This window comes from Gossypium arboreum, chromosome 10 (genome assembly GCF_025698485.1).
Source record: "Gossypium arboreum isolate Shixiya-1 chromosome 10, ASM2569848v2, whole genome shotgun sequence".
In the NCBI taxonomy this organism is placed as follows: domain Eukaryota; kingdom Viridiplantae; phylum Streptophyta; class Magnoliopsida; order Malvales; family Malvaceae; genus Gossypium; species Gossypium arboreum.
In genome coordinates this window covers 2,322,409-2,349,329 of record NC_069079.1, presented here as the reverse complement: position 1 = coordinate 2,349,329, position 26,921 = coordinate 2,322,409, and the positions used below count along the sequence as shown (strand labels likewise).

Sequence of the window (26,921 nt, the reverse complement as noted above, 5' to 3'; positions counted from 1 at the left end):
GAAATTAATGGTTTATGTATAATTTTAAAAAGAGTAAATTGCACTCAAGGTTAAAAATTATTAGATAGTTTACGTTTTTGTCACTAATTTCAAAATGTTATAAAATGGTCAAAGAATTATTCAAATATTTTCATTTAAGTCATCAGGCTATTAAGTGTTTTTTTTTTAAAAATTTGGCTTACGAGTTTCAATCAACATTTCGATGATCGATACTATGAATCAGTGACCATCAACAAGTAGAAGAATATACATTTGATCCAAGTCGATCAAACGGTTTGTGTTGTAACTTAGAAAAGAAAGTTGTTTAGATTTGGTCTGTAAATTTACGGCATTTAAAGATATTTCATAAAAAAACTAAATTATAGAAGAGAAAAAAATGAGAGCTTTCGAGTGATGCAAGTAGTGCTAACAACGAAGGCCATACAAAAACGATTTTAACAATCCAATAACTTGAATAAAAATTTTCGAATAGTTTAGCGACCATTGTATGACTTTTTAAAGTGATCAAAACGTAAACTTATTAAAAATTCAATGACGTTGGGTATAATTTACCTTTTTAAAAAATATAAAAATTTGACCATTAAAAAAAATTAAAGATATGATATTCTCAAATTGTTTATTATTAGTCCACGTACCCTTTTGATAAAAGGAACTTTTTTTAATAATATAAAAAAAAGATTTAATTAGTTTCAACATCAACAGCGGCTTGATCATGTTAGATCATAGTTTATTCGGCTTGCGTCCCTTTAATCTAATCCAGTTCTTAATTATTTGATTTAATTAACCTCAACTTCATTAATTTGCAATATTTTATGATCAATTTAGACACTAAAACGTAGGATCTTCCCCAGCTCATCAAAAATGGAAGTTGAAAATTTCTTTTCATTCTATATTTTTTTTTTGGATAAACACGTTTTATTAGATTTAATTAACTTGATTTGAGTTAATCAATCTTATCTTGTTTTTATTTTTTTCTGGTCGAGTTTATCATTAAATGAATTAATTGTAAAATAATACAGGAGATGAGAGAATGTGTCAATTTGAACAAATAGTTTAGAGGTTATTCAGCCTATTAAAGAAACGTTCTCAAGACCTTCTTATTGATCACCTATTAGACGTAGTCAACAATTTTTTCGTGGGAATGGTATAATGAAAATTTTTATATATTTCTAGGGAAGAGAACATAGAAGCAAATTATATGGCGAAGTTAATTTTCGATAAAAATGAGGGTCTGCTTAACTGTTTGTAAAGAACCAACTATTTTTAAGTGTATATATAGATATTTTGTAGTTGGCGTGATGATCATGATCATGATCAAAGATCATTACCACCATCCACAGAAATCGAATGAGACGCCTGTTTGGACCACACCAGCACCGTTTGGACTTGTTGATGGAGAAACTCCTTTGTTATTTATTTATTTATTAAATGATCATTTATTATTACATGAAGAATTAATGTTTATGAATTGAAAAACAAGCATAGAAGTTACTTTAATTCTAAAAAAATTATAAATTAAAATAAATTTCAATTAAATTTACGAATAATAAAATTTACCTAAAAGGTATTCGATTTTAAAACCTATGACTAAATATCATTCATGTAAAAACTTATCTACTTCTCTACACTAATGGTGTCTCAAGATAAGATATATATATATATATATATATATATATATATATATATATATATCGATGTGTTTATGTAAAAGTGATATGAGTATTTTTATATTAAGAGTCGATTGCATTTAAATATATATATATATTTAAAAATTATTATATTTAAAGAGTGAAACAAAGGCGGATACAGAGGGCTTGCAGGAGCCCTCGTCTCCCCTAAGATGAAAATTTTTTATTTAGGATTTTGAATTTTTTTTTAAAATTTTAAATTACTAAAGGTAAAATTGTACTTTAGCCCCCCTAAATTATAAAAATTTAATTTAATCCTTTAAAAATTATAAAGATATAAATTATAAAAAATTAAAATTTCATTCAGCTCCCTACAAATTTGTTCTGACTTCGCCCCTAGAGTGAAACAAATTTTTTTGAACTTTTTTTAATATTAATATTATTTTAAGTTCTTATTATTTTTATTTTTTTATACAATATTTAGAACTATCCATAGCTCCTTTCGAACTCTTAAACAGAAAAATAATATGCTTCAACACACACGAACTTACGTTTTCTTATAAATATCGATGTCTTAATATTTCGTAATGGTCGATAAAATTTTATCGTAATAGGAGGATAATATATTTCAACGTACTCTAATTTACCTCCTCTTGTATCTTTAACTATGTGACAGCCATAATATTCTTTAATGTTTGGTACAGTTTTGTCGTCATCCTAAGACAATGTGAAGTCGGTAGAAACTTCAGGATGAATGGTGCCTATATTCGAGAGAATTCATACATAAACCTTAAAAACTTTGATAGTTAAGCTATATTCGAGAGAATTCATACACAAACCTTAAAAACTCTGATGAACAAAATTGTTGGTATTATTATTATTAGTCAAAAACATTATACAATAATTTCTTTTGATTTGACATGCAACGTTGTCATTTCACGTCCCATTATTCCTTTAATTAAAATTAGGGTTTTTCCTTTAATTAAAATTAGGGTTTTTCTTTTCCACGCGACATTAAAAATGATTAGACATTAACGTTAATTGCAACTTCCTACTAAAGCATAACAAACACAAAAACTAGTATTTTCTATTAATGTTGTTTGCCCTTTTTCTTTTGGAAGCATACAAATCCTTTTAGGGTTTAAAAATTAAATTATACATTTGTGAAGGTAAAATATACTTTTTATTCATTTTAAAAATTAAAATTAAATTATTACTATTTTGGGACTATCTATTTTATTTTTTTGTCAATCTACTCACATTGCTTCATATAAAATTTTAGTTACCCAAAATAATTTTAAGTAAAATATTTTAATTTAAACAAATAATACGGGGAGATGTGAATTAAGTTATAAAATTTATACAATTTTTAATTTGTAAATTATATAATAATTTTAAAAATTAAAAATATTTCGAGATCTAAATTTATCTTAAATTAATTATTTATAAATATAAATAAAATTTGATATTTATATTTCAATTTGAACTAAATTTAAATAAATTTAAATTACGTTAATATTATATTTAAACTTGATTTGAACCCGATTAATTAATTTACATTAATATATTAAAAAACTTAAAAAAGTAAAACATTAAAACGTGGGCTATAAAGCGTTAATTTACAAGTGTCAAATTGAAAACCTCAAACATGGTTTCGTGTGTTAGCTAAAAAAAATATACAAATGTTCTCGGCCACCATCTGAACACAATCTTATTTATGGTGATGATAGAAAAGAAATGAAAAAAAAATCTGGTGGTAACGTGATAATGCGTTTCAATAAATTTAAATTTACGTTTTTTATATTGACAATAATATTTATATCAATTAAATTAAGACTCAATTAATTTATATTATTTTTATCTTTGTAAAGCAAATTATATCACATTAAAATTATAATGTAAATATTAAAAACTATTTTATGTTTCTAAGTTTAAAATTGTTAATAAAATAAAAATATCATAATTTTTTTAAAGAATTAAAAAATATATGAGAAAATTAAAAATAAATAAAAACTTTGTAGATACGTTTATTTAATATATCTTTTGTTTAGTTACCATTTTAATAGCTTATAATAATCTTACATTTAATCATATTATATACTAATTTATTAAGGATTAATATTATATAATTAGTTTATATTATTTTTATAAACGTTATACTTAATTAAAATCAAAATTCGAATTTTTTAGTGCATGCCATGTTTTTATATTATATTATTTTTTTTCATAACTATATTATGTGAATGGAAACTTTGGCTTTGGACAAAAGCGTGTGAGTTGTGACATTTGAAGAAGAAGAAAAAAAAAAAAAAAAAACAAAGAAAACATGTTGAGCGTTGTGTATGTTTTTCGTGCACGTGCCGTGTCGATGCTCAACAACATGTACACGCGAAGCAATATTATCCTTGTCTTTTTTGAAACGTAAACTAGGTTGAAGAAGAGGAGAAATTACCAGAAGGATAAACTTTAGGCTATTTTTAGCCACACGATAGGCTCAATTATTCCATTAAATTTAATGCCACCACAAAACAAATTTCCACTGAATGGTGGAATTTTCTATTCAAACTCAAATTTAATATAGAAATAAATTAACTGATGATACTCCACAAGCATAAAGTGAAGCATGAACATGGTCAGTTCTATTGAATAGTCATTTTCTTAAATGAGTCTACACAATTTCTTTAAACTGTATTAAGACAACTTAATACCCGTCCTCTTGTTCCTCTGTCTCCATATCACATGCAAATATTTATCCTGGAATATAATTTCTCTAGTCATTTAATTTAAGAATTAAAATCCAATTGAAGTAGATGGAATAAATTATTGAGATTAAAAGTCAAGTGAATGAATTTTAAATGTGTGAACATTATAAGGACTAGAAAAAGAAAGTAACTTTAATTAATTTTTGAAGGTTGGAAGGTAAAATGATAAAATATATATATAGGACCAAAGTCACAAAAGACGTAAAAATTAAGAGCTAAATTTATCACTATCTATAATATATATATTTATCACTATTAAGAGGATCTTACCGAATGTTACACATACTTGAATTGAATTATTGTTAGACCGAAAAAGGATGAATACACTTGTAATTATTAATTTTTTTTTTGGTAATCTTATAATAATAATAATAATAATAATAAAATCAGTTGAAAATAAGAAAAGTTAGCCTATGGAATTGGTGATTATACCAAAAAGGGGATTAGGACTCTATGGATTGCATTTAATTATTATAATTATTATGTCCCACACCATGCATGCATTGTTATCATATTTGTTACCATTAAGATAAGCAAGAATAAGCATAATTTGCAATAGAAAGGTTGGATACAAATGTGTGCATGGTGTGAATCTTAACCCTTTTTTCTGAGAAAAGATACATAGGCAAAGCTAAGCTATTGCATATTGAAACATACCCAAAGGTTTTAATTTGTAAAGAGATGAAAGTGGCGGTGATTGGGTTTGGATTTCGAAGCTAAGCTAAAGCTAGGCTCACAGACTTGGCAAAGTTCCATTGCCTTGTGGTAATCGTCGATGGAGGAATACATCATACACCAGACTTACCGTTTCAAGAAACTCAAGGCATTCTTGATCTTCTTTTAAGAAAGCTTTCAACTCTGCGAGGGTTCATTTACATTCACACCCATTTCCCGATTCAAACCCAATCAATGAAAACAGAAATATATTGTGTTATAAGTTTTTGATGAAGAGAAAGAAATCAAACTTAATTTCTGTCATTTTTCTTTAGAGAAATGATTACAGCAAACTGTGATTCCACGTCATTTTTCTATTCGAAAGAGATAAAGATGACGTGGAATCAGTTTCATAAAATTCTTTCTCTTTTCTTTAATGTGTATTTCTTTAATGCCGTTACTTATCGTGTTTTTTAAAGTTAAGCCAAAAAATAGGCCTGTGCAAAAAATTAGGCCTATTTAAAAATGTGAATTGAGTTTGAATATTCAAAGTTTTGAGCTCGGCCCGACTCAACTAGTTTTTAAGTTAATAATATTTTACATTATGTTATTTTTTTATATTATGTAATTTATAACACATAAAAATTAAATCTATAGTTGTATATAATATTACTACTATGATGTAAACATTAAAATTGTTAAGGTGACTACATATAAAATTTTAACAAATAAAAATATATAAAATTATTAAATATTAAATTAAAAATAATATAAATATAAATTTTAAAATTTTAAAAAATAAAATGGACAGGTCTAAAATAGGCTTAGATTAGTCATTTACAAATATGAACGAAATTTAGCAAAATTTTAAGCATATATTTTGGACCAGACTGGGCTCAAACAAGTATAAAGTGTGATAATATCATGCATAGGCTTAATCCGAATCTTTCCCAATCGGGCCAATGAACACCCAGCTTCACTCCTAAAGCTAAAAGGGTATAATAATGCTTTTGGTCCCTCTTAGTTATGAAGTGCTCAATTAAGATTATGAAAGCAACAAATTCCTGCTGCAGATGTTACTTCCATACTTTTGTTACAAGCTAGACATATTCTTTTTGGTTTATAATAAAGTGGAGGGCGCCCAAAGTGCCAGCCAAGTTGCTGTATATAGTTAGACAAATGGGTGGACATGAATAGTTGTTAATGCCCATGTGGGTTTTGCTTATAGTTTTCACTTTCTTCATTGGATCACTAAAGAAATATTCAATAATAAAAATACAAATAAATTGAAACGAGTTGGTCCATTGCGTTTTAATTTATATGAGTAAATTAAATTTAAAGTTAGTAAGTGGTGACTTAATTAAAAAAAATTGTAAAATAATTATTGAAATATTCAGAAGTTTTAATTTATGTCACTGATTATTGAGTTTTTTTTTTAAATTCTGCTAGTGAGCTTCAAGCGGTAATTTAATAATCGATATGGTAGATCAATATCCGTCGACAAGTAAAAATATACCTTAGATCCAAGTTTATCTGACAATTAATGCCGGAGAAGAAAACTGTTTGGATTTTGGTTCGTAGATTCACCACTGTCAAAGTTGTTTCATGAAAAAGAAAATTAAACTGTACAAGAAAAGAGGAATGAAAGCTTTTAATTAGTGTAGTTGGTGCGAATAGAGAAGTCTCTGTAACAACGATTTTAACAATCCAGTGACTTAAATGAAAACTTTCAAACGATTTAGTAATTATTTTGTAACTTTTTTAAAATCAAGTGACTAAAACATAAATTTACTAATAATTTAGTGAATTTGATCTTACCCTTAATAATAAATATAACTGTACGAAATTAGCTAAAAAAACTAAAATTGAACTTCTTTAAAAGAAGTTCCAACCTACCGGATTCGAACCAGTGACCTAAGGATTACAACCAGGGAAACCCCACTACAGTCCTCCGCTCTACCAACTGAGCTAAGGTCGGCTTGTTATCTGACATTACAAAAATAATAAATATCATTCGAATAGAGAGTTCATGTCAACCTGACAAGAAAAATATAAGTTCACTGCCTGAAGAGCAATGAAAACTGAACTGAGATCTGAGGCTACTATATCTGGCAGTAGCATTATAACATTCAATGGCAGGCATAAATTAAAAGAATTTTTAGAAGGTATTTGGCAAAACTTTTAAATATCTTTCCAGTGGACTTTTCCCTTACTGTAGTTAGCTTTGTGTATTTGGCAAACAAAGGGGTTAATGTGGAGCCATTGATTTTAGTTTTTGCTGCAACTGATCAAAAATACAGGATGCAACAGTGCTCCTGCTGGTTTAGCAGAGGTACAAGCTTTAATCATGACTTCACCCATCCTAAACCCTAAAGATTGGTGTGATTAAAAGAACTCAATACATTATGGGATAGCCAAGACAACACCCACCAAAAGTGCAGCCACCATGAAGATCAATGCTGCTTCAGTGCTTGTGCCTATAACAGTAAACCGCAGAAAACTAAAAGGTTTCTGCTATTAGTTCCTGTATTTTACGAAAGCTTTGGATTTCATCCTTGTACTTTAATTTGGTCATTTTTCGTCTCTTTATTTTTCAAATTTTAATTTTTAGTCCTCATGAAACAAATAACTGTTAAATTCATTCAGTTAAGTTTTGCCATTTTTAAAATCTGATGTAGTAAACATATTATCATATGTGTAATTTCATATTAACTTGCTATTTCCACATATTGTTAAAAGTCTCGTTAATGAATTAATGATTGTGATTTGAGTCAGGATTAAATTTTCAAATTTTGAAAAGTATAGAGACTTAAAATGATTCAATTGAAGAATATAAGCTAAATCTACAATTATACACATATTACATGATGACTAGTAATTAAATTTAATCAAATGAATTTAACTGATATTGTTTGGGTCATGAGTAAAATTCGAAAAGTATAGGGACTAAAATGACCAAATTAAAGTATAGAGATAAAATCTACAACTTTTGTAAAGTGAAGGGACTAATAGCAGAATTTAACCAGACTAAAAAAAATGTAATGCACCAGCCGGGAATCGAACCCGGGTCTGTACCGTGGCAGGGTACTATTCTACCACTAGACCACTGGTGCTTATCACCTTTTTGCGATTCATTAAAAGTATTACTTCTAAATGTAGATTATTTTCAAAAGAAATACCAAAATGGTGGCCATGGACTGTAGTTTCTAGGCATAGTCGATATTTACTAAGACAAACAGCATATGATCACCAATTTCATGGATGACATTCATAATCCAAAAAAATAAAGTCATCTTTTAATCATCACAATAATGTGTGTTCAAAACTTTTAACATACATGTATACAATGACATGCCTAAATATCACAAAAGAAAAAGCCCATCCCCAATCCCCCACCTAATGATTCATCTTTGCAGAGTCCTTCCAAGCCATGCTTGTGCTTCAAAAACATTAGAACCAACAAATGATTAAAAAATTATCTACCTTCCACAATGCTGTTGGTCCATGACAGTGACATGAAAGACGAATGTGACCGTCGAATATTATCGATCGTGGGGTGTAACGCATACCCGAAACTCCGAGAGTAATTAATCCACATATCTCTAGTCTTCACCTTGTGCAACAAGTATGCTTCCATATCCTCCGTTTCTGCTTCACAAGGCTCATTCTTCCCCTCCAACACTTTAACTACTTGTCTCATTGTTGGTCTTGAATTTGGGTCAGGATATGAGCACAACAAGCCTAAATGCAGCACCTTGTCCACCTCTTCATCATCGGTTCTTAACCTTGGATCAACCGCGGCGAGTAATTGGTTTTGCATCATCAATTCCCATACCCAATTCACCAAACCCGGCTTCCCTTCTTCTATAGGTCTCCTCCCACATATGACCTCTAAGATTAAGATCCCAAAACTGAACACATCGGTTCGTGTCGATGCTCGTTGGCATCTAAACACTTCGGGTGCCAAGTAACCCACGGTTCCAACCACACGTGTTGTGCTAGCTGCTTGACCATGTCCGTGCATTCGGGCTAACCCAAAATCACCTAACCTTCCATTCATGTACTTATCAAGCAATACATTGCTTGCTTTAATATCCCTATGCAAGACCTTAGCTTCCCATCCTTCATGCAAATACAATATAGCTGAAGCAACATCTTTTATGATTCTAATTCTATCATTGTAATTCAACATTTTGGTCTCATCACAATCATAGTATATCCTCTTGTCTAAGCTCCCATTTTCCATATAATCATAAACCAACATGAATGTACCTTTTTCTTTCTTACACCAACCTTTTAAACTGACCAAACTCCGGTGCGTTAACCGACCGAGACTCGAAACCTCGGCCAAAAACTCTCTCATGCCATCATTTTCGTGCGAAATTCGTTTCACAGCTATCTCTGTTCCTCCTTGTAAAACACCCTTGTGAACCTTTCCGTTTCCCCCGAAACCAATCACGTTTTCATCGGAGAAACCGTCGGTAGCTGCATCGATCTCTCTGTATGTCATCTTATGCGGCCAATACTCGAATTCCCAATCTTCCATTGCCGCTCTTTCCCTTGCTTTCTTCTTAACGAAAAACAGAGAAAACAGAGCAATCAAAACAAGAACAATGAAGCTCCCCATTGTGACACCAACAATAAACGATCTGTGCTTATAAAATGGTGTTTTGGGGATAATAAATGAAGGTAAACCAGTAGTGATCAACCCTTCACTTAACCGAAAATTCGAGTTACTGAAACTCCAAGCTAAAATCCTATGACTTTGAACCAATCTACCAGTTGAAGAAGTAAATCCAACATACATTTCATCTTCAAAAACATCAGATAAATCCAAAGAAACATTCAATAATGGACGTTTAGGCCTTTTGGTTCCTACAGGTGCCATAGTTACATTAACAACCGAATCAGCATATTCAATCCAAACCTGATAGTTCTCACCACTGTTAAGCTTAAGTTCTTCAAAACCCTGATCTCCATTGTCGGGCCAGTAACCTGCCGTGTGGGAGCTTGTTGATTTAAGTGAATTAACATCGATTCCGACATGGTTATCATCCATGTCTTCAAATTCTTGGTTTAAAAACACATCGAACTCAACACCAAACACATGGTTATCACTGTCTCCATCGTTAGTAAGGTTGAAAAGACCAAGATGTTGTGACGAGGTTGTCCCATCGATGCCTGGACTTGGTGTAAAAATGAAGACAATCCCATGTCCAGGTAGGGTTTCTTTGTTACTCGAAGGAGTCATGGAGAAGATAAAAGAGGTTGAAAAAGGAAGAACGTGAGATGAATTATGGGATTTTGTTGGGATTTTTGAGCTGTAGAGACCTCGACCGACAACGAAATCCGTTTCGTTCGTGAGTGTAAGGATGTTGGAAGAATCTATGTCGGCTATGCCGTAGAGTAAAACATCAGTTGAGTTGTTGAAGCCATTGAAGACGAAATCAAGTGATGAAATAGGTTGAGATATGGTGATTATGAAGAACATAAGAACAAACAAGACAAGCTTTGGGTGTTTCTTCTCCATTGCTGCAGGCTGCAGGCTGCAAACACAAAAAAGAACCTGGAGAGCTACTTTGTTCATGGGAGAATTCAAGTTTGATAAGTTAGCAGTATTTGAGGTTTTTAAAAGTCCATGGTCTTTTTTTCTTTTTTTTTTTATGGTTTTGCCCCTCAAATGATTACGATATTGCAAAGCTAGGATTTAGGGTTTGAATATTGGAAATTTTTAGATTGATTGCATGTAGATATTATACAAATTTGTTTGACATTCTTATGGAAGCTGACAACGTGATCTTCTTGAAAACGTCAAACTGGAAAAAGAATTGCCTTAGTTAACTTTGGTCTAATTTTCCACCAGTGTCTATTCTCTTCAGAGTTTTGAAATTTAGTCCTTTTTCTTTTAATTTCAAGAATTTAGGTATTTTTGAAAAATTTTAAATCAAATAAATAATTTTCAATGATTTAATTTTTAAACCTGTTTAATAATTCATAACGAAAATCACCTAATAGAGTTTTTTTTAATAAAACCTAATAGGTTTATTTCTATAAAAAAGTATGAAAATTATAAATAAATAAGAAATACTTGCAGAATATTTTTAATTTATTTTAATATTATATTATCCTTCAAAGATTTTAGATTTAAAATTTGATTTTATACTTTGAGACTAATTATATTCCAATACTTACTTTTAGTAATATCTACCAAAGCAAAACTTTAAATAACAAAATATTATACATTTAAATTTAATTAAATCTATTGGCAATACCATTAGTTGGATCTTAATTTTCAAATCAAACAAGTAGAAATATTAAATTCTTCAAAATAAAAGTAGAGGACTAAATTTTAAAAGTTCAAAAGTATAGGATTGAGACATATTGAAACCTTTAAATTTTCACATTTTGGGGCTTAAAATAATAACTTGCAATTTATAGCAAACAGGTATATGAAATTGAAATGTGAATTACATATCTTAATTATGAAAAGATAACTAGCTTTGAAGCTGAAAAGTCAAGGACGACATTGATAAAGATAATATTAAATATATATATATATATATAATTAATAAAATTATTTTTATTTCATAAAAGAATTTTTAAATATAAATCTTTTAAGTTTATAATTGCCCCATATGAATTACTAATTTTTCTATATAGAAAAGGATTTTATCTGTTTAAGATGCTTTTTAAGTTATTGTATTAAATAAATTTATAAAATTCACTTGTAACCTTTAATTAAATTTTTTTATTTTAAATAATAATTTAATAAATCTCAATGTATTTTCCGAAATTCATGAAAAGATGTAGTTGAAGTTGGATAAAAATACGGTGAAAGTCCTTATATTGAAAGTTAGATTGTATTTTATCTTTTTTATTTATTTAAAAATTGATAAATTACTTCTTTCACATTAGATCAAAGAGTAAATTGATAATTTTTGTTAAAAATTTCATTTATTTCTACTGTTAAAAATTGATGTGGTTAATGGAATAACTAGAAAGTTACACGTGATGTGCGACGTGTATCTCATGTTGATGAACAAGGATCAGTTTTTAACAGTAAAAAATGAATTGAATTTTTAACAGAATGACGAGTTTACTCATTAATCTAACTAATATGGACTAATTTGCCCATTCTATTAATTAAAGAGAGCAAAATAAACCTAACTCTTAGTACAGAAACTCTCGTGATACTTTTACCGCTAAAAGCAACAGCAAGGTTAGAGGCTTGACAAGTGTCTTATATTGGTGTAATAAAATATTAAAAAAATACATGAAAAAATTGTAAGACTAATTGTGGAATAAAAAAAGTACATTGCCACTGATCAAATACTAACCGTATATTTATATATTAACAATTGAATTCATTAAAAATAGTATTTTGTACACTACCATTCTACCACTGGAGTTTTTAAACCCTACAAGCAAGATAAAGAGGCTGACAGATGCCCCAAAAGAGCATAATACATTATCAATGTATCAAATATTAACTCTTTATGTATAAATTTTAAAATTTATACTATATTTTTATTATACCAATTTAAAATTAAATATTTATTAATATCTATTGTAGCTATGTAACAATTTTGGTTTGGTTTAGGTCGCTAATTGTGGCCATCTATTGAAAACTTGGAAGCTAAAATTTGATTTTAAAATAAACAGGGAGTCGCCACCAATCCTTTTTATGAGGTGTGACCGGACACCTGTTAGATTTCCCTTTTTTAAAAACGAGAAAAAGGCCGAGTTAAGGTCTACGTTAAAAAGCCAGAGAAAAATTAGGGTTCGGGAGTCGGTTACGCGCGAGGAAGGTATTAGCACCCTCGTGACGCTCAAAAATTGGTATCTCATAAACAAGTGTTGTCTTGATTTTCAAAAATATGAGTTCAAAGTAATATTCAATCGTGATCCGATTCAAAACACGAAAACTTTCAATTTTTGATTTCCCTTTTTTTGAGAAGGGTATACCGATTAAACACGAACCGACAAATTCCACTCAACATAGCAATGGAACCGTCGACTTGGTATTAAACCGATATGTTGCCTTTGATTATCGAAATTAATTTAGAAACAAAAACGTGATTTTTAAAACGTGTAAGACAAAACGAATACAGAAATAAATAAACAAATGAAAGGACTAGGTATACATATTTAAGCAAATGACAAACATAACAAAAAATATTAAAACAATAACCGTGCATGCAAGATTAAATATGATATAGTATTGAATACAAGAACACAAAAAGAATACGATGAATATACACATGAAAATAATTAAGAGTGTATATGTAAAATATGTATATGTAAATATTAATGGTATTAGCAAGATGTATAAGATAATAAAATATATAACTAGTGATGTTAAATATATATTCATAATATTTACGTATGTACACAAAATAAATATCGAGGAACACATGCATCTAAAGAACATATATACCAATATATATAACGATATTATGAAAGGAACGAAACAAATAATGCATAAGGTTAAAACGAGGTTTGAATAAAATTATTACCTATATACATATATAATAATAAAATGGATACATGAAATGACATGAGAAATATACGTATGAATTTAGTATACAAGGCTAACAATTGAATAGAATCATACACATGCACAATATTAGAATGTATATACATACATAATAATAATGTTAGAACACCTATTAATAGTATTACGTAGATATATGCATATATGTATAATAATGATGAAAATAATAATAATAACAGTGAAAATAGGATAATAATAAATATAATAGTAAAAGATAATACTATATGAAATGTGTATATATATATAATAACACACATATGCTAATATGAATAACGATAATAATACTACTAATAATAATAAAATACGAAGAAGTATATATAATATAATAATAATATTAAAATACAATAATTAAAAATAATATTATATATGAATATATACAATATTCACATGTAAAAAACGTATACTAATACATAGTAATAATAATAACAATAATAATACTAATACTAATAATAATAATAATAAATAAGAAAAAAGGACAAAAAATGAACTAAAAACAAAGCTTTGGGGCAAATTTTTAAAAAAAATAAAAGGGAAGGGACCTATTTGAATGCGCTTGAAACGATAGGGGGCTTACAGCGCAATTTTTCGGCGCATTTAAACGGTGCGTATCATAGGGGGACCAAATTGCAGAACGCAACAATCAACGGGCCAATTTTAAAAAATATAAACTAAATTGTAAAAGCGCCTAAAAGCGGAAGGGTCATTCGCGCAATTAGACCCTTCCGCAAAAACACGGATCCTAACCACGGAGCGGATCGGGTCGACCGACTGTCTCAAAAGCAGCGTCGTTTTGTGTTTAAATCCGTACCAAAAGCAGTACCGTTTATTTGGCTATAAATAGCCTAAAATCTGAAAAAAAATCATTTGTGAGGTGGGAAAGAAAAAAAAAAAAGAGAAAGGAGAGAAAAGAAAGGGGAGAGGGAGGGAGCTTCGGTGGGACTCCGGCCAGGGGTCCGGTCGCCGGACGGCCGCCGGACCACCGTCCGTCGCATGCGGTGGCCGGAAAGGTAAAAATCTGATTTTTTTGTTTTTTATTTTTATTATTTTTATATATTTTAGTATATATATATATGGGAAATTAAATCAAAACACGAATAGATTCACAATCACCTTAGGTTTCCGGTTCTGATTTTCGTGTTTTGGCTGCCCTATTTGATATTATTCTTGCTTCTTTTGACTTCCCTTATCTCACTACTTGTATTTTTTGTAAAAATCTATCTTTATATTCATGAAAAAAATGGCCGACCCCTTTTACATCAGTTTGAATGGCCTTTTATAGCCGAATGTTCAAAACTATTGTTTCTTCTATTGGCTACTGCTCTATTGCTATTGTTGTTTTATTCTCTTCTTGCAGTCTGAGCATGCCGAGCATGCATGCATGAGTGTGGCGTCTGAGGACCTGTGGCGGTATGGGGTTGGTTGTAGTGGGGTATGGGGCTTGTTGTAGTGGGGGTATGAAATTTGGTTGTAGTGGTTATGCACAGAACCAAATAGGGGGACTTAGGGTTTTTTTTTATATTATTTGGGTCTTTTAGTTTTAGGTTTGGGCCTGGGGTAGTTGGGCTTCGGGTTTAGGGGTTAGTGGGTTTAGTGGGTCTTGGTTAGTTAGGGTTATTGGGTTAGTGGGTTTTGGGTCTAGTTGTTGGGCTCCGGGTTTTGATGGGTTTAGAGATTGGGTTTAATGGGCTTAAGTGGGTCTGATATTGTTGTTTGGGTTAGCTAAGTCTAATTGTAATGTATTTGGGCCTGAGTCTTATAAACGGCCCAAAATTGGCCTATAACATCTATTTAACGGCTGAATTTTTCTAGTAAAATAATAGTAATATTATATTTTAACTTATTTAAAATTAAACATAGATTATCTACATAAATTGTTGACCAAAAATGACGGTAAAATAGTACCCCCTAAGTCCTAACATGTTTAAATTGCTAAATCCATGGGTTTTTTTTTATTAAAATAGGACAAAAAAATAAAAAAATATCAAAATAATACAAAGTAAAAACTATGTACCAAAATAGTACATTTGGGGTGGTGCCGCCTATGGTAGAGGCATGACCACCCCATGTCAAAAAAAAAATTACTATAGCTGCCGGTCAAATTGCGGCGCAGGACTAAAATGTAATAATATAAAGTATTTAGGGATCTGTTATGCAATTGTTCCATTTAGAATGGCTACTGAAAAAAAGGGGAAAGGGTGCCGCTGACAGTGTGGCGACACCAAACTTTAAATAGGGCTAATTTCCTTGTAAGCCCTCCTTATTTATTATTATTTTTATTTCCCTTCAACTCACTATATTGTTTTTAAACAAACCTTTAATTTTAATAATGCATACTTTATCCGGATGAAGTATGTATTAGCAAATTCACTAATATGATTATATATATATATATATATATATATATATATTTATGCATGTATCACATTACAAAATAAAAATTTAAATACTTATACATAATAAAACATGTATCTCATTACAATAATAGTTATTTTCCTAATAACATATTGTTTTATAATTTTATTTCTTATTTAATATTTTAGTTTAATTTTAATAATGCATACTTTATTCGGATAAAGTATGTATTAGTAGATTCACTAATATGATTATATATATATATATATATAGATTTACGCATGTATCACATTATAAAAACAAAAATTTAAATACTTATACATAATAAAACATGTATCTCATTACAATAATAATTATTTTCTAAATAGCATATTGTTTTATAATTTTATTTCTTATTTAATATTTTAATTTAATTTTAATAATGCATATTTTATCCGGATGAAGTATGTATTAGCAGATTCACTAATATGATTCTATATATATATATATTTACTTTAATATTAAAATGAAGGGCTTTTATGAGTAAAAACCATAAGTTAAGGGCTTATTTAACTACAAAAATAGGTTAAGGGCTTGTTTAAAAATAATATAGTAATTTGAAGGGGAATAAAAAGAAAATAATAAATAAGGAGGGCTTAGAAGACAATTAGCCCTATTTAAAGTTTGGTGCCGCCACTATGTGAGGCGGCACCCTTTCCCTTTTTTTCAGCAGCCATTCTAAATGGAACAATTCATAACAGATCCCTAAATACTTTATATTATTATATATTAGTCCTGCGCCGCAATTTGACCGGCAGCTACAATAATTTTTTATTTGACATGGGGTGATCATGCCTCTGCCATAGGCGGCACCACCCCAAATGTACCATTTTGGTACATAGTTTTCACTTTGTATTATTTTAGTATTTTTTTTATTTTTTTTTGTTCTATTTTAATAAAAAACCCTAAATCCATGCTTGAAATAAATGTAAAAATTCCTCTTCTATTCGGCTAAGCAAAACAGATTAATTTTCTTTAGCCATCTTTGAAGTTTCCTTTGACCCTTTTTCTTTTTTTTTACTTTTCTAGCTTTCTAGTTTTTACCTAGAGATACTTATTAGCTAAATTTTTTTTGAGGGGTCGAAATTAAATTATATATTTTTATTATAGTAAAAATATAAATTTTTTTATTTTAATAGTCTATATTTTTATAATTTTTAAATAATTAAATCATTTTTTTATGATTTTTGGAAGGCCAAAGAGCAATTTTACTATTATTAATTTGAATTGTTATAAACTATAAAGAGGCTTAAATAGAAAATTTTCCATTTTAAGAAAGCTAAGCCCCTGCCAAGGCATGGATTCACCACTGTTAGGAGGGTTAAACATGTTTAAATTATACATATTTATGTATCGAGCCATCTATTTTCTTTGATTATAATTGAATTCAAACATGGGCGTAAGCCAGGGGGTGGCAAGGCCTTGGCCTCCTGAATGAAAATTTTTCTATTTAAGTAATTTAAAATTTTTAAATTTGCACTTTAGAACCTTAAAAATAATAAAAAATTAATTTAATCCTTTAAAATTTATAAAGATATAGACTATTTAAATGGTGAAATTACATTTTATTATCGTAAAATTTATAATTTAATGTCGACTCTTAAAAAATTTTGACTCTGCTTCTAAATTTAAATAAAAAAAATTAACATCGATATGATGTAATTAAATTCAAATACATGTGAATATCTAAAAGTTTGAAAATTAAATTGGTAATATAGAAATCATGTACCAGTTGACATGAAATAAATTAGACATCTATCATTTATTCATAATTAATAGGTGAGAAATAATGAACTACATATGCTTTGGAAAAGACTTCGGAACACGACTTTTATATATGTCTGCGAATGGTAGGAAATTTTCGAGGCTGTTTTTAGAGACTTTTTAACCAAAATTCAAATCCCTACCAAATTCTTTAAGAAAGCATTTGTCAACTTTTTTAGCTAGTTCGATTGGATGTGTTGAATTAACAGTTCAGAAAATAGTGTTATTATGCGAAAAATCTTTTACTTTTAATATGATCGAGTGAATTATTACGACTCTCAATATCATTATATATGTATAAGTGTCACGAGTCATTATCTTTTTACCAAAAGACGTGGTTAATTGGATGTGCAATACACATTGGTTTATGCATCCAAAGATTTTCCATTTCCTTCCCAACATGCAATTAATGCACCTTACTTACTTCTATAGAGAGTTATGGGGTGACATTCTTCCCCTCTTGGTCTCATGATACTATTGTAGCGAGCTCCTTTGTAGTAGTTGGTCTACCTTGCCTACCCTATTCGTTAGGTGTGCTCGATTTGAAATTGGACAGTTAAGGGTTACTCTGATACCATTTGTCATGAAGTCATTGTCTTTTGGAAAGAGGGTAATGGTTAGGGGTGAGTCTTCGACTGAATTGAGTGAAAATATATCGAGTTAATCGAGTTGATGAGTCAAACTTTATCATCCTGATTCGATTTGAAATTTTCAAGTCGAGTTGAATCGAGTGAAATTGTTTTAGTTAAATTAAAACATTGGTATAACATAACTAATTCAATGTTAGAGCACAGAGATTTGATACCATATAAATTTGAAAACTTTTTCAAAGCAAAATAATAAAAAATATACTTTAATATGATGAACTTCAATCATTAATTAACTTATTTAGGTCTCAAAATTATTATTTTAGAATATTTTAAAAAATAAATTTTAGAATTTTTATAAATATTTTGAATATTGAAAATTATTTTGGTTTTTTTGTAATTTTGTTGAGAGAAAGACCAATTTGCTTATTTTCAAAATTGATAGAGATCAAAAGGAAAATTGATAGGATCAAAAGGGTATTTACACCAATCTGTTATTCGAATTGTAAAATTCAATTCAACTCAAACTCGAATTACTTATTCGAGTTGACTTGAATAACTCAATTCGATTAATTTGAAATTTGAATTTTTTTCGATTTTTTCTAATCAAATCGAGTTTTGCTCACCCCAATAATAACCCCATGAGGCCATGACAAAATATTGTAGTCATAGCTAAGGAGGTAGGTAGTGGCGTTGACCGCTTTGGTAGAATTACACTTTTGTAGCTTTAGTCCTTTCTAAATTTCAATCATTTAATTTAATCATTTTTAGCTTCTTTATTAAATAAAGAATTGTATTTTTGGCCCTAAAATAGTTAAAAACTCGATAAAAACCATCTTAATACTACCATCATGTTTGATACAAAAAAATTAGACAATTGGAAGTTAATGAATATTTGTTCATTTCTTTCATAATCATTTATAACCTACTCAATTATTTTGTAGTCTATACTTATTTTAATTTTGGGATAAAGCAACATTTAGTCCTTGAAAATGGTACTTTTTTTCAATTTAATCTTTGAACTATTTCTGGTCTACGTTAGTCTAAGAATTACATAGTTCTTTTTTTTTAATTTGGTCCCTGAATTTCGTTTCCATTAAGGTGTGATGATATGACACTTTCTTGCAGTATCATGTCATCATCTAAAAATTCAACATATTTATACAAAATCTAAAAAAAATATTATTGAAGTTAAATTCATTTTGCCATGCATGTTTCAGGTCTCGAGACAATAACCTCTTGTCTTGAGACAACCAAATATCAAAGTTAAAATGAGAAAAAAAAGAAGAAGATAGACCTGTCTCGAAACTTACATAAATTTTAATATCTCGAAACATAATGTTAAAACTTGATAATTGAATTTAGATTCAAGTCTTAACTCTTAAATTAAACTAGCACAACTTCATAACTTAAAAAATTAGCATGTTACACAATAGAAATCTATGTGTGTGATTATATTTAATGATTAAATTGATATGAATGATAATTGTTCGTTGAATGTTATGTTTAAACATTAAGTTAACCTAAATTGCTTGACAATATAACATGACATTACACATTTGGATCCGATAACCCAATTGAGAAAATGTCTACTCTAATGGTATAAATAGAGAACATTAATTTAACATCTAGAATTGAGGCTGTTAGTCAAATAGGCCAAATTTCGTTCAAATTTGTTTATATGGAAAGTCAAATCCATAAATACGAAAGATATAAATTATATCTTTAGATTTGCAAGTTTTTTCTTAATTGCTGTTAGAGTTATTGAGTCGAACAATAATGGTGGTTACAATAGGGCAAGTATGTTAGTGTAAAGATGATAAAAATATTATGGAAGTACTTGTATTAGGAGTTAAATTATATTTTATTTATTTTATTTAAAAAAAAGTAAAATAGTCACCGTAAGTTAGATCAAACATTAAACTGGTCCTTTATTATAAATTTAATCTATTTCTATTGCTAAAATTCATAGCTAGTATGGAGTTGGATCTTTGTTGAGGGGTTGCCCTCCGGTTATCTACGACGAGTTATCGAATCACGTTGAGTTGAATTGATGAGTGAAAAAAATCAAGTTACTTAAGTTGAATTGTAGTCTGACAAACTGAACTTGATTTGAAATTTTGATGACTCGAGTTGAATGAAATAGAAATTGGGTCAAGTTGAATCTAATAAATCAATTCCATTTGAATTGAAATAAATATTTAATTATCTAGTGTGATATTACGATTATATAAGCTATCATATAATGAGTACATGACTTTATGACTTTTAGATTTTAACCTATGTTTAAAAAACTTGACCGATGGTCAAACCAAGCAGACCATCACTTATTGGTTTAATTGGTTTGATAATCGATTCAATAATAATTAAATAAACAATTAAAAAATAATAGATATAAATAGATTCAACTATCAAGTTTTATCGATCCCAAACCATTTGCTCAAAAGCAAATTCAAACCCTTTATCCAAACCGATATGTCCACCAATTCGATCCGATTTCAATAACATTACTTTCAACAAATGATTTTGGAAGAGAAGAAAAAAATAATATATTGTAAACCGAAAGGTTATGCTAATTAGAAAACTACTAATATTAGAAGCTTAAATCCTAAACCCTAATTTTTTTTAGCGTATTTTGCATGATAAAGGTATATAATTAATAGGCGACATTTATAGTGAGAATTTTTAAAATGAAAATTATGAGAACTAAAATGATCTTAACCATCAGATCAAAATAAATGGTTTTAAACCTTAGATTTGTATTTATATTATCTTATTAAAATAAAATCAACAACAGTCAATTTTCTCTTTTTTTTTCATCGTGTAATTGAAGTTTTAGGGTGAATTTTTTGGATAATTTTTACTTTTAGATTTTCTTTTTTGAGAAAAATTGCAATAGAAAGCAAGAGTTTAGGATTATTAAGATTAATGAATCGTTTTTATTGATTGAAAAATTGATCGATCATTTCATTCTAAAAAATTAACTTTTTTGATTGATTTGAAATACTCACTTTTTACTTAACCAATTTAAAAATCTCAATTTTTTAAAATAAAATGGTCAACCGATTTTTAATCAAGAAAACAATAATTTATTAATTTTATTTTAATAAAATAAAAAAATCTGAAATTTAGTACAAATTATTTTGATTTAATTACAAAAATCATTTTAATTCTCGTCCATAATTTCGTAATCTATGTATCAAAATTTTTGGTTGAAATTTTACGAATTTTATTTTCACAGTCATGCGGAAACGTACCTGTCGGCACTAATTAGTTTCCGGCACGTGGTTGTAGCAAAGGACAAGCGGATTATTTAATGTCCCCAGAAATTGGGTCCCACCAGATCCTTATCTTTCTTTAAACCCAGCTCGGCAGAATCTTACACAAAATTAGTAAAATAAATGGTCTAATTCAGTTTTAGTCCCTCTATTATATTTAAAATTTGAAATTTAACCATTTTATTTTTAATTTAGTAGAATTTGATCTCTCTATTTTTATAATATCACTAGCATATCCATATTCATAAAAATGTTAGTTGAATGTTTAAGGTCCATAAAATCTAACTAATTTGGTCACAGAGTTAAGGTTACATGAAAATATAAATAATATTTAATTAATCATAAATTTACATGTAAGTTGAATGTTTGAGTTTTTTTTAAATATGTTATTAATTTAATGGTAACAACTAAATATATTATTAATTTAAGGAAATATATAAATATATGTTATTAATTTAGATTTACTAATAATATTATAAAATTACAAATATCAAACTACATAAATTAAAGTAGAAAGGATAAATATAAAATTTTAATATAGTATAGGGACTAAAACAACAATTAATCTTAAAAGAAATCACCGATAAAACTAGCGAAAATCCTTTTTCTCTACCCCTTCTTCGTTTAGTCTTTGCTTCCTGAAATAAACTCGAAGAGTCAGCGTCTTATTCCACTACAACCATGCCTATTTTAAGAAATCCTTAACAAAATTACAACGGTCCATCCGGTCGAATTCAGGAAAAAAACCCACGAAAATGGCAACGAGAACATCGTCACCATCGCCTTCGTCATCACCGCCGTCGTCGTGCTTCATGCTGATCTGTCTCCTCCACTCAGCCATCGCCATATCAAGCGGCGCCTTCATGATGTTCCGTATGAAAGAAATCTACACCTTCACGCACGGGATCGAAACTGCCACCAAGCTCCTCGGCTCCACCCCACACGACCAACTCCTGATCCGGACCTCCGATTCGTTCTCCGGCCTGCTCTTGTTCACCATCGGGTTCTTGCTCTTCATGGTCTCCTTCGTTGAAGACACCGATTTCCAGTCCTTCTTCGCCGCCGGCTGCACCTTCTTGCACGTTTTCATGGCCGTGTGGAGGTTTTGGTTCGAGACCAGAGTGGAGGATTTGGCTTGGGATTGTATTAGGCAAACGGTTGGCGATATTTTATTGGCTCTTTCTTGGGTTTCCTTTTTGGTTTACTCTTGGAGAGAAAAGTATGATTAGATATTTTCATTTTTCTTGTTAAAATTTTACTCTTTTTTTTTTTTAAATATGGAAATGTATATTTTGTGAAGTTAATAATTTGGGTCTTTTTTAAATGAATGTAAAATTATTGGGTATGGGTCAGAATTTAAGAAAAATTTATCCTGTGTGTTTTATTTGCCATTTGAAATTAGATTGTAAATACTTAAAATTTTCGTTTAATAATTTTATTATATATTCTGATTATATCTGTTTTATCTATAGTCTCTCTCTAACTCAAAAATAGAAGGATAATATATTTCAATACACTCAAACTCATTTCCTCACGTAATGATAACAATACTCATATCAATCGAACTATGACTCAATCGGTGAAAATCGTGACTTTTTAAATGCACATTTTAAGCTAAATCTTTTATATTGAATTCCAATTAAACTTGAAATTAAGTTAAATTCGATTATTATTTTCTCCGTGAGTTAAAATAAGTCATAAGTTTTAGCACTCTTGGTAAATTTAAAATTTAGTTTTTATACTTTTATTTCTATAAGTTTAATTATCTATTTTCATATTTCAAAATTCAAATCTATTTATTAACACTATGAAAATTACTTTATTCAATTCAACTTTATTACAATGCCATTATTTTAGCTATATTTCCATCAAGTGAATTTTTTATTAAAAATATCACATTAATAAATTTAACAATATTAAAAATTGAACTAAAATTTTAGAACTTGAAAAACAGATAAATTAATTTCTTAAAAATAAAAATAAAAAGACTAAATTTGAAATTTGTGAGCACCACGTGACCTATGGCATAGTCTAACCAAATACACGCTACTTAAACATTTATGTAGATATTTTGTGTCAACTTGAGTATTAATGCTGTTGTTGTTGCTATGGTTGGACTGGTATTACAGTTCATCTTCCGTTAAAAGTTGAGCTTGTGATATGCTATTCGATCTCAACAGTTGTTTGTTAGCAGTTGCCCAATGGCCCCTTCTTAGCAGATTGAAAATTAAAAAGCTTAGTTAGGCACTGGGCAGCAGCAGTACTGGACCCAAAATAACCAACTTGCAATAGCCCATTGTGTCAAGCCTAGTGTTGGGTCTTAATAGTATTATCAGGTAAAGTTAATTGAGGGCTCATATGTCATTACATGAAAAAGCACTTCTTCATTATTCATTATTGTTGTAAAGAAGTGATTTTAAAAAAATAAAATATTTATTTTAGACGTGATGTAGTTAGACTTGATCATGAACTAGATTAACCGTTCAGGTTCGAAAGTTCACTCGAAAAGTGGGAGAGTTTGTGCAAAAATATATAGGACTGAAAAATAAGTTTGGATAAAAAGTAAAACCCATTTTCAAGCCTTGAGTATGATTTTTTGGCTTGGGCCTAGCCAGATCAGAATCACTTGTTTTACTAACATTTTGTTATTATATTGCTACTATTTTGTTGCTATTGTTTAGATATTATACAACTCTTATTTTATTGTTGGTTTTGCTACTATTTTAAAAGCATTTGCTTGTTAAATTGTAATTTTATTAATGTTATTTAAGTATAAGGATTTTTTCAATGTATTTTCAATTTGTTGGGAAATATTTATTTAATTTTTTAGTGTATTTGATGTATTATATTTTTTATAAAAATAATATAAAAAATTTAATACAAGCGAGCTTAGGCTCAAGTTTACCATTTTTAATTTGGATTGAGTTGAGTAGAATTTTAGACATATTTTTTGGGCCGAACTAAGGCCTAGAAAATTGACCTAAAATTTTGCATTAATTCTAACCTCGTCCTATCTATGATAAGATCTAGATGTATTCTAACGAGGATAAAAATAATAAATTCAAACAAAAGTTAAAAAAAAATTGAATTAAAATCTTAATTTAAAAATAATAATTGATTCGAGAAAGCTAAATATTTACTAAATATTTCTTCTTATTTGAAAGTGTTTTAAAACACGAGTTAGTGGAATGAGTTCACTAACATCATTCGACTTTCATCGTATAAATACTACTTTTAATCTTACACGATATTAGCTTGGGATAGGCCTAAACTTTTGCTTATTACTACATTTGACCCCTTCTTCTCCATCTTTTATCTTATATACCCCTTTCCTGTTTGAGAACTGGCTTACCAACAATTAATATTAAAAAATTAAGGATGAAGGAAAAGCAACAAAAGATAAGAACAAGAACTGAAGGGCCCCAAAAAAAGTGTTTTAGTTCGTTATTGATGTTTCACAGTTACCCCCCCAATTCATCATTGCATGTTTCTTTGTTTGTCGAAAATCTTTTGATATAATGAAGTTATGCTTGCTTGACAGTTCTCTCTGGGTAAAGCTTAGATAAGCTCTGTAGAGCGGGGAAGGGCAAAAAAGGAAGAAAAAAAGAAGAAGTGAGGCTTATAGTTTATACCAAGAAATATATTTAAATTTTAGAATATTTCGATTTGGGTTTTTTTAATTAGGTTTTTTCTAGACTTAACATTAATCTGGGTGATGAATAATAATTTAGATTTAAAGCGGAGTATACGTGGATCACTTTTTTTTTTGGTGAATAGAAAAAATTACAAATAAATGAAAACTAAATCTACAAAGGAGGATCCTCTATCAATCTTAACCCAAGTCTTTTAGAATGAACTGATTTGGCCAAACTGTCGGCGATTAGATTTTCTTCACGAGGAATATGCTGAATCCTCCACTGATTAAGAGCTTTAAGAATAATAAGGATTCTTCTGACAAGAGCAAAATTAGAAGTCCTTGAATAACCTTCTTGAATAGCATTAACAACTTCAATACTATCAGTTTGGATAACAACCTTTTCGAAACTTCTATTCAAAATAAGATTTAAGCCATCTAAAATCCCCCAAAGCTCCGCTTCGACCACCGTGTAGTTACCTAGATATCTACAATAACCCATGATCCACCCATCATTATGATCGAAAACAAACCCTCCAGCAGCTGCAAAGCCATCATCAAATCTGACCTAACCATCAGATTTCATATTTACCCAATTGCTGTCTGTATGCAAAATGTGTAAGGAAGCATGTGCCTTATGATGAACTAGCTTTGTGGCTGATGAATATTGTCTTGCCCAACTGTAGGAACCCTTGAGGATCTCTTCGTAACTCCAAGAAAAGTCTTGAAAAATAAAGTAGTTGCGATTCTTCCAAATTTTCCAAGCGATAATCCCAAAAAAACACCGCCAGTCCACACCATCAACAGAAATAGAGAAATGATTTTTGAGATTAATCATCATCCAATTTTGAAGGGAGCCAAAATAGAACCTGGATCGTCTTTCTTCTAGAATAATACTATCTTATATGATTCGGGCTGCAGAATAATCTCGAAGTACGTGAAGTACATCCTCGCATTCGTGACCACAAAATCCACAAGTGTTGTTATTCCCTATGCCTCTTCTTGATCTTTCGGCGTTCGTTAGAAGGCGCTGCTTGAGGACGAGCCATAAAAAGTACCAGATATGCTGAGGACCATTAAAACTCTAAGGCAACTCCCAAGTATGTCCTTTAAGATTCAAATTACCATCTCGGATCTTCTCATAGGCACTTTTAATGGAAAATAAGCCTGTCGAGGTAGCTCCCCACACAATTTTGTCAGGCCCCAAAGAAGGGTGTGGTGGTGGGATTCCAACTATTTTATTAACGATCTCTTCTGGGATCCACAAACGAAAAAGGTCTAAATTTCACGATCCATCACCTGCAATCATATTACTAAGCCTACAATCCATATTAAGGTTAGAAAAACATGAAATATAAGATAATAAAGACCCACAATTTGGGATCCAAGGATCACGCCAACATTAGATATTATTACCATCACCAACGGACCATAAGAGGTTTTCATAAATAAGGGGCCAATGTAACGGCCTAATTTTCAGTGGTGTCGGAAATGGTGATTTGAGATCACTAAATTCGACAAGTAAGATTGAACAAGATAGTATTTTAATATTTATGAGTCAAGTAAGAATTTAGAAGAATTTGTGAAATGGTGAAATTAGTGAATTAAAAGAATTTATTAGGTCAAACGGGTCAAAAATGAGGTATCGAGACCTCAAAGTTGAAAATCG

General features: G+C 29.5%; 2 protein-coding genes and 2 non-coding genes across 4 annotated transcripts; 1 reads left to right on the top strand and 3 right to left on the bottom strand.

Annotated features, from left to right (window-relative positions):
• Positions 1-6,930: 6,930 nt before the first annotated feature.
• Positions 6,931-7,022, bottom strand: TRNAY-GUA (transfer RNA tyrosine (anticodon GUA)). The gene is given in 2 exon segments: positions 6,931-6,966; positions 6,986-7,022. It is a non-coding gene; the product is annotated as a tRNA-Tyr (tRNA).
• Positions 7,023-8,086: 1,064 nt separating this feature from the next.
• On the bottom strand, positions 8,087-8,157 carry TRNAG-GCC (transfer RNA glycine (anticodon GCC)). Its single transcript has one exon. It is a non-coding gene; the product is annotated as a tRNA-Gly (tRNA).
• A 130-nt stretch (positions 8,158-8,287) lies between these two features.
• Positions 8,288-10,716, bottom strand: LOC108488576 (L-type lectin-domain containing receptor kinase VII.1-like). Its single transcript, XM_017792863.2, has one exon. It carries the CDS (start codon positions 10,629-10,631, stop codon positions 8,520-8,522), a length of 2,112 nt encoding a protein of 703 aa, XP_017648352.1. The 5' UTR covers positions 10,632-10,716; the 3' UTR covers positions 8,288-8,519.
• Positions 10,717-22,203: 11,487 nt separating this feature from the next.
• Positions 22,204-22,984, top strand: LOC108488398 (uncharacterized). Its single transcript, XM_017792680.2, has one exon. It carries the CDS (start codon positions 22,374-22,376, stop codon positions 22,845-22,847), a length of 474 nt encoding a protein of 157 aa, XP_017648169.1. The 5' UTR covers positions 22,204-22,373; the 3' UTR covers positions 22,848-22,984.
• The last annotated feature ends 3,937 nt before the right edge of the window (positions 22,985-26,921 follow it).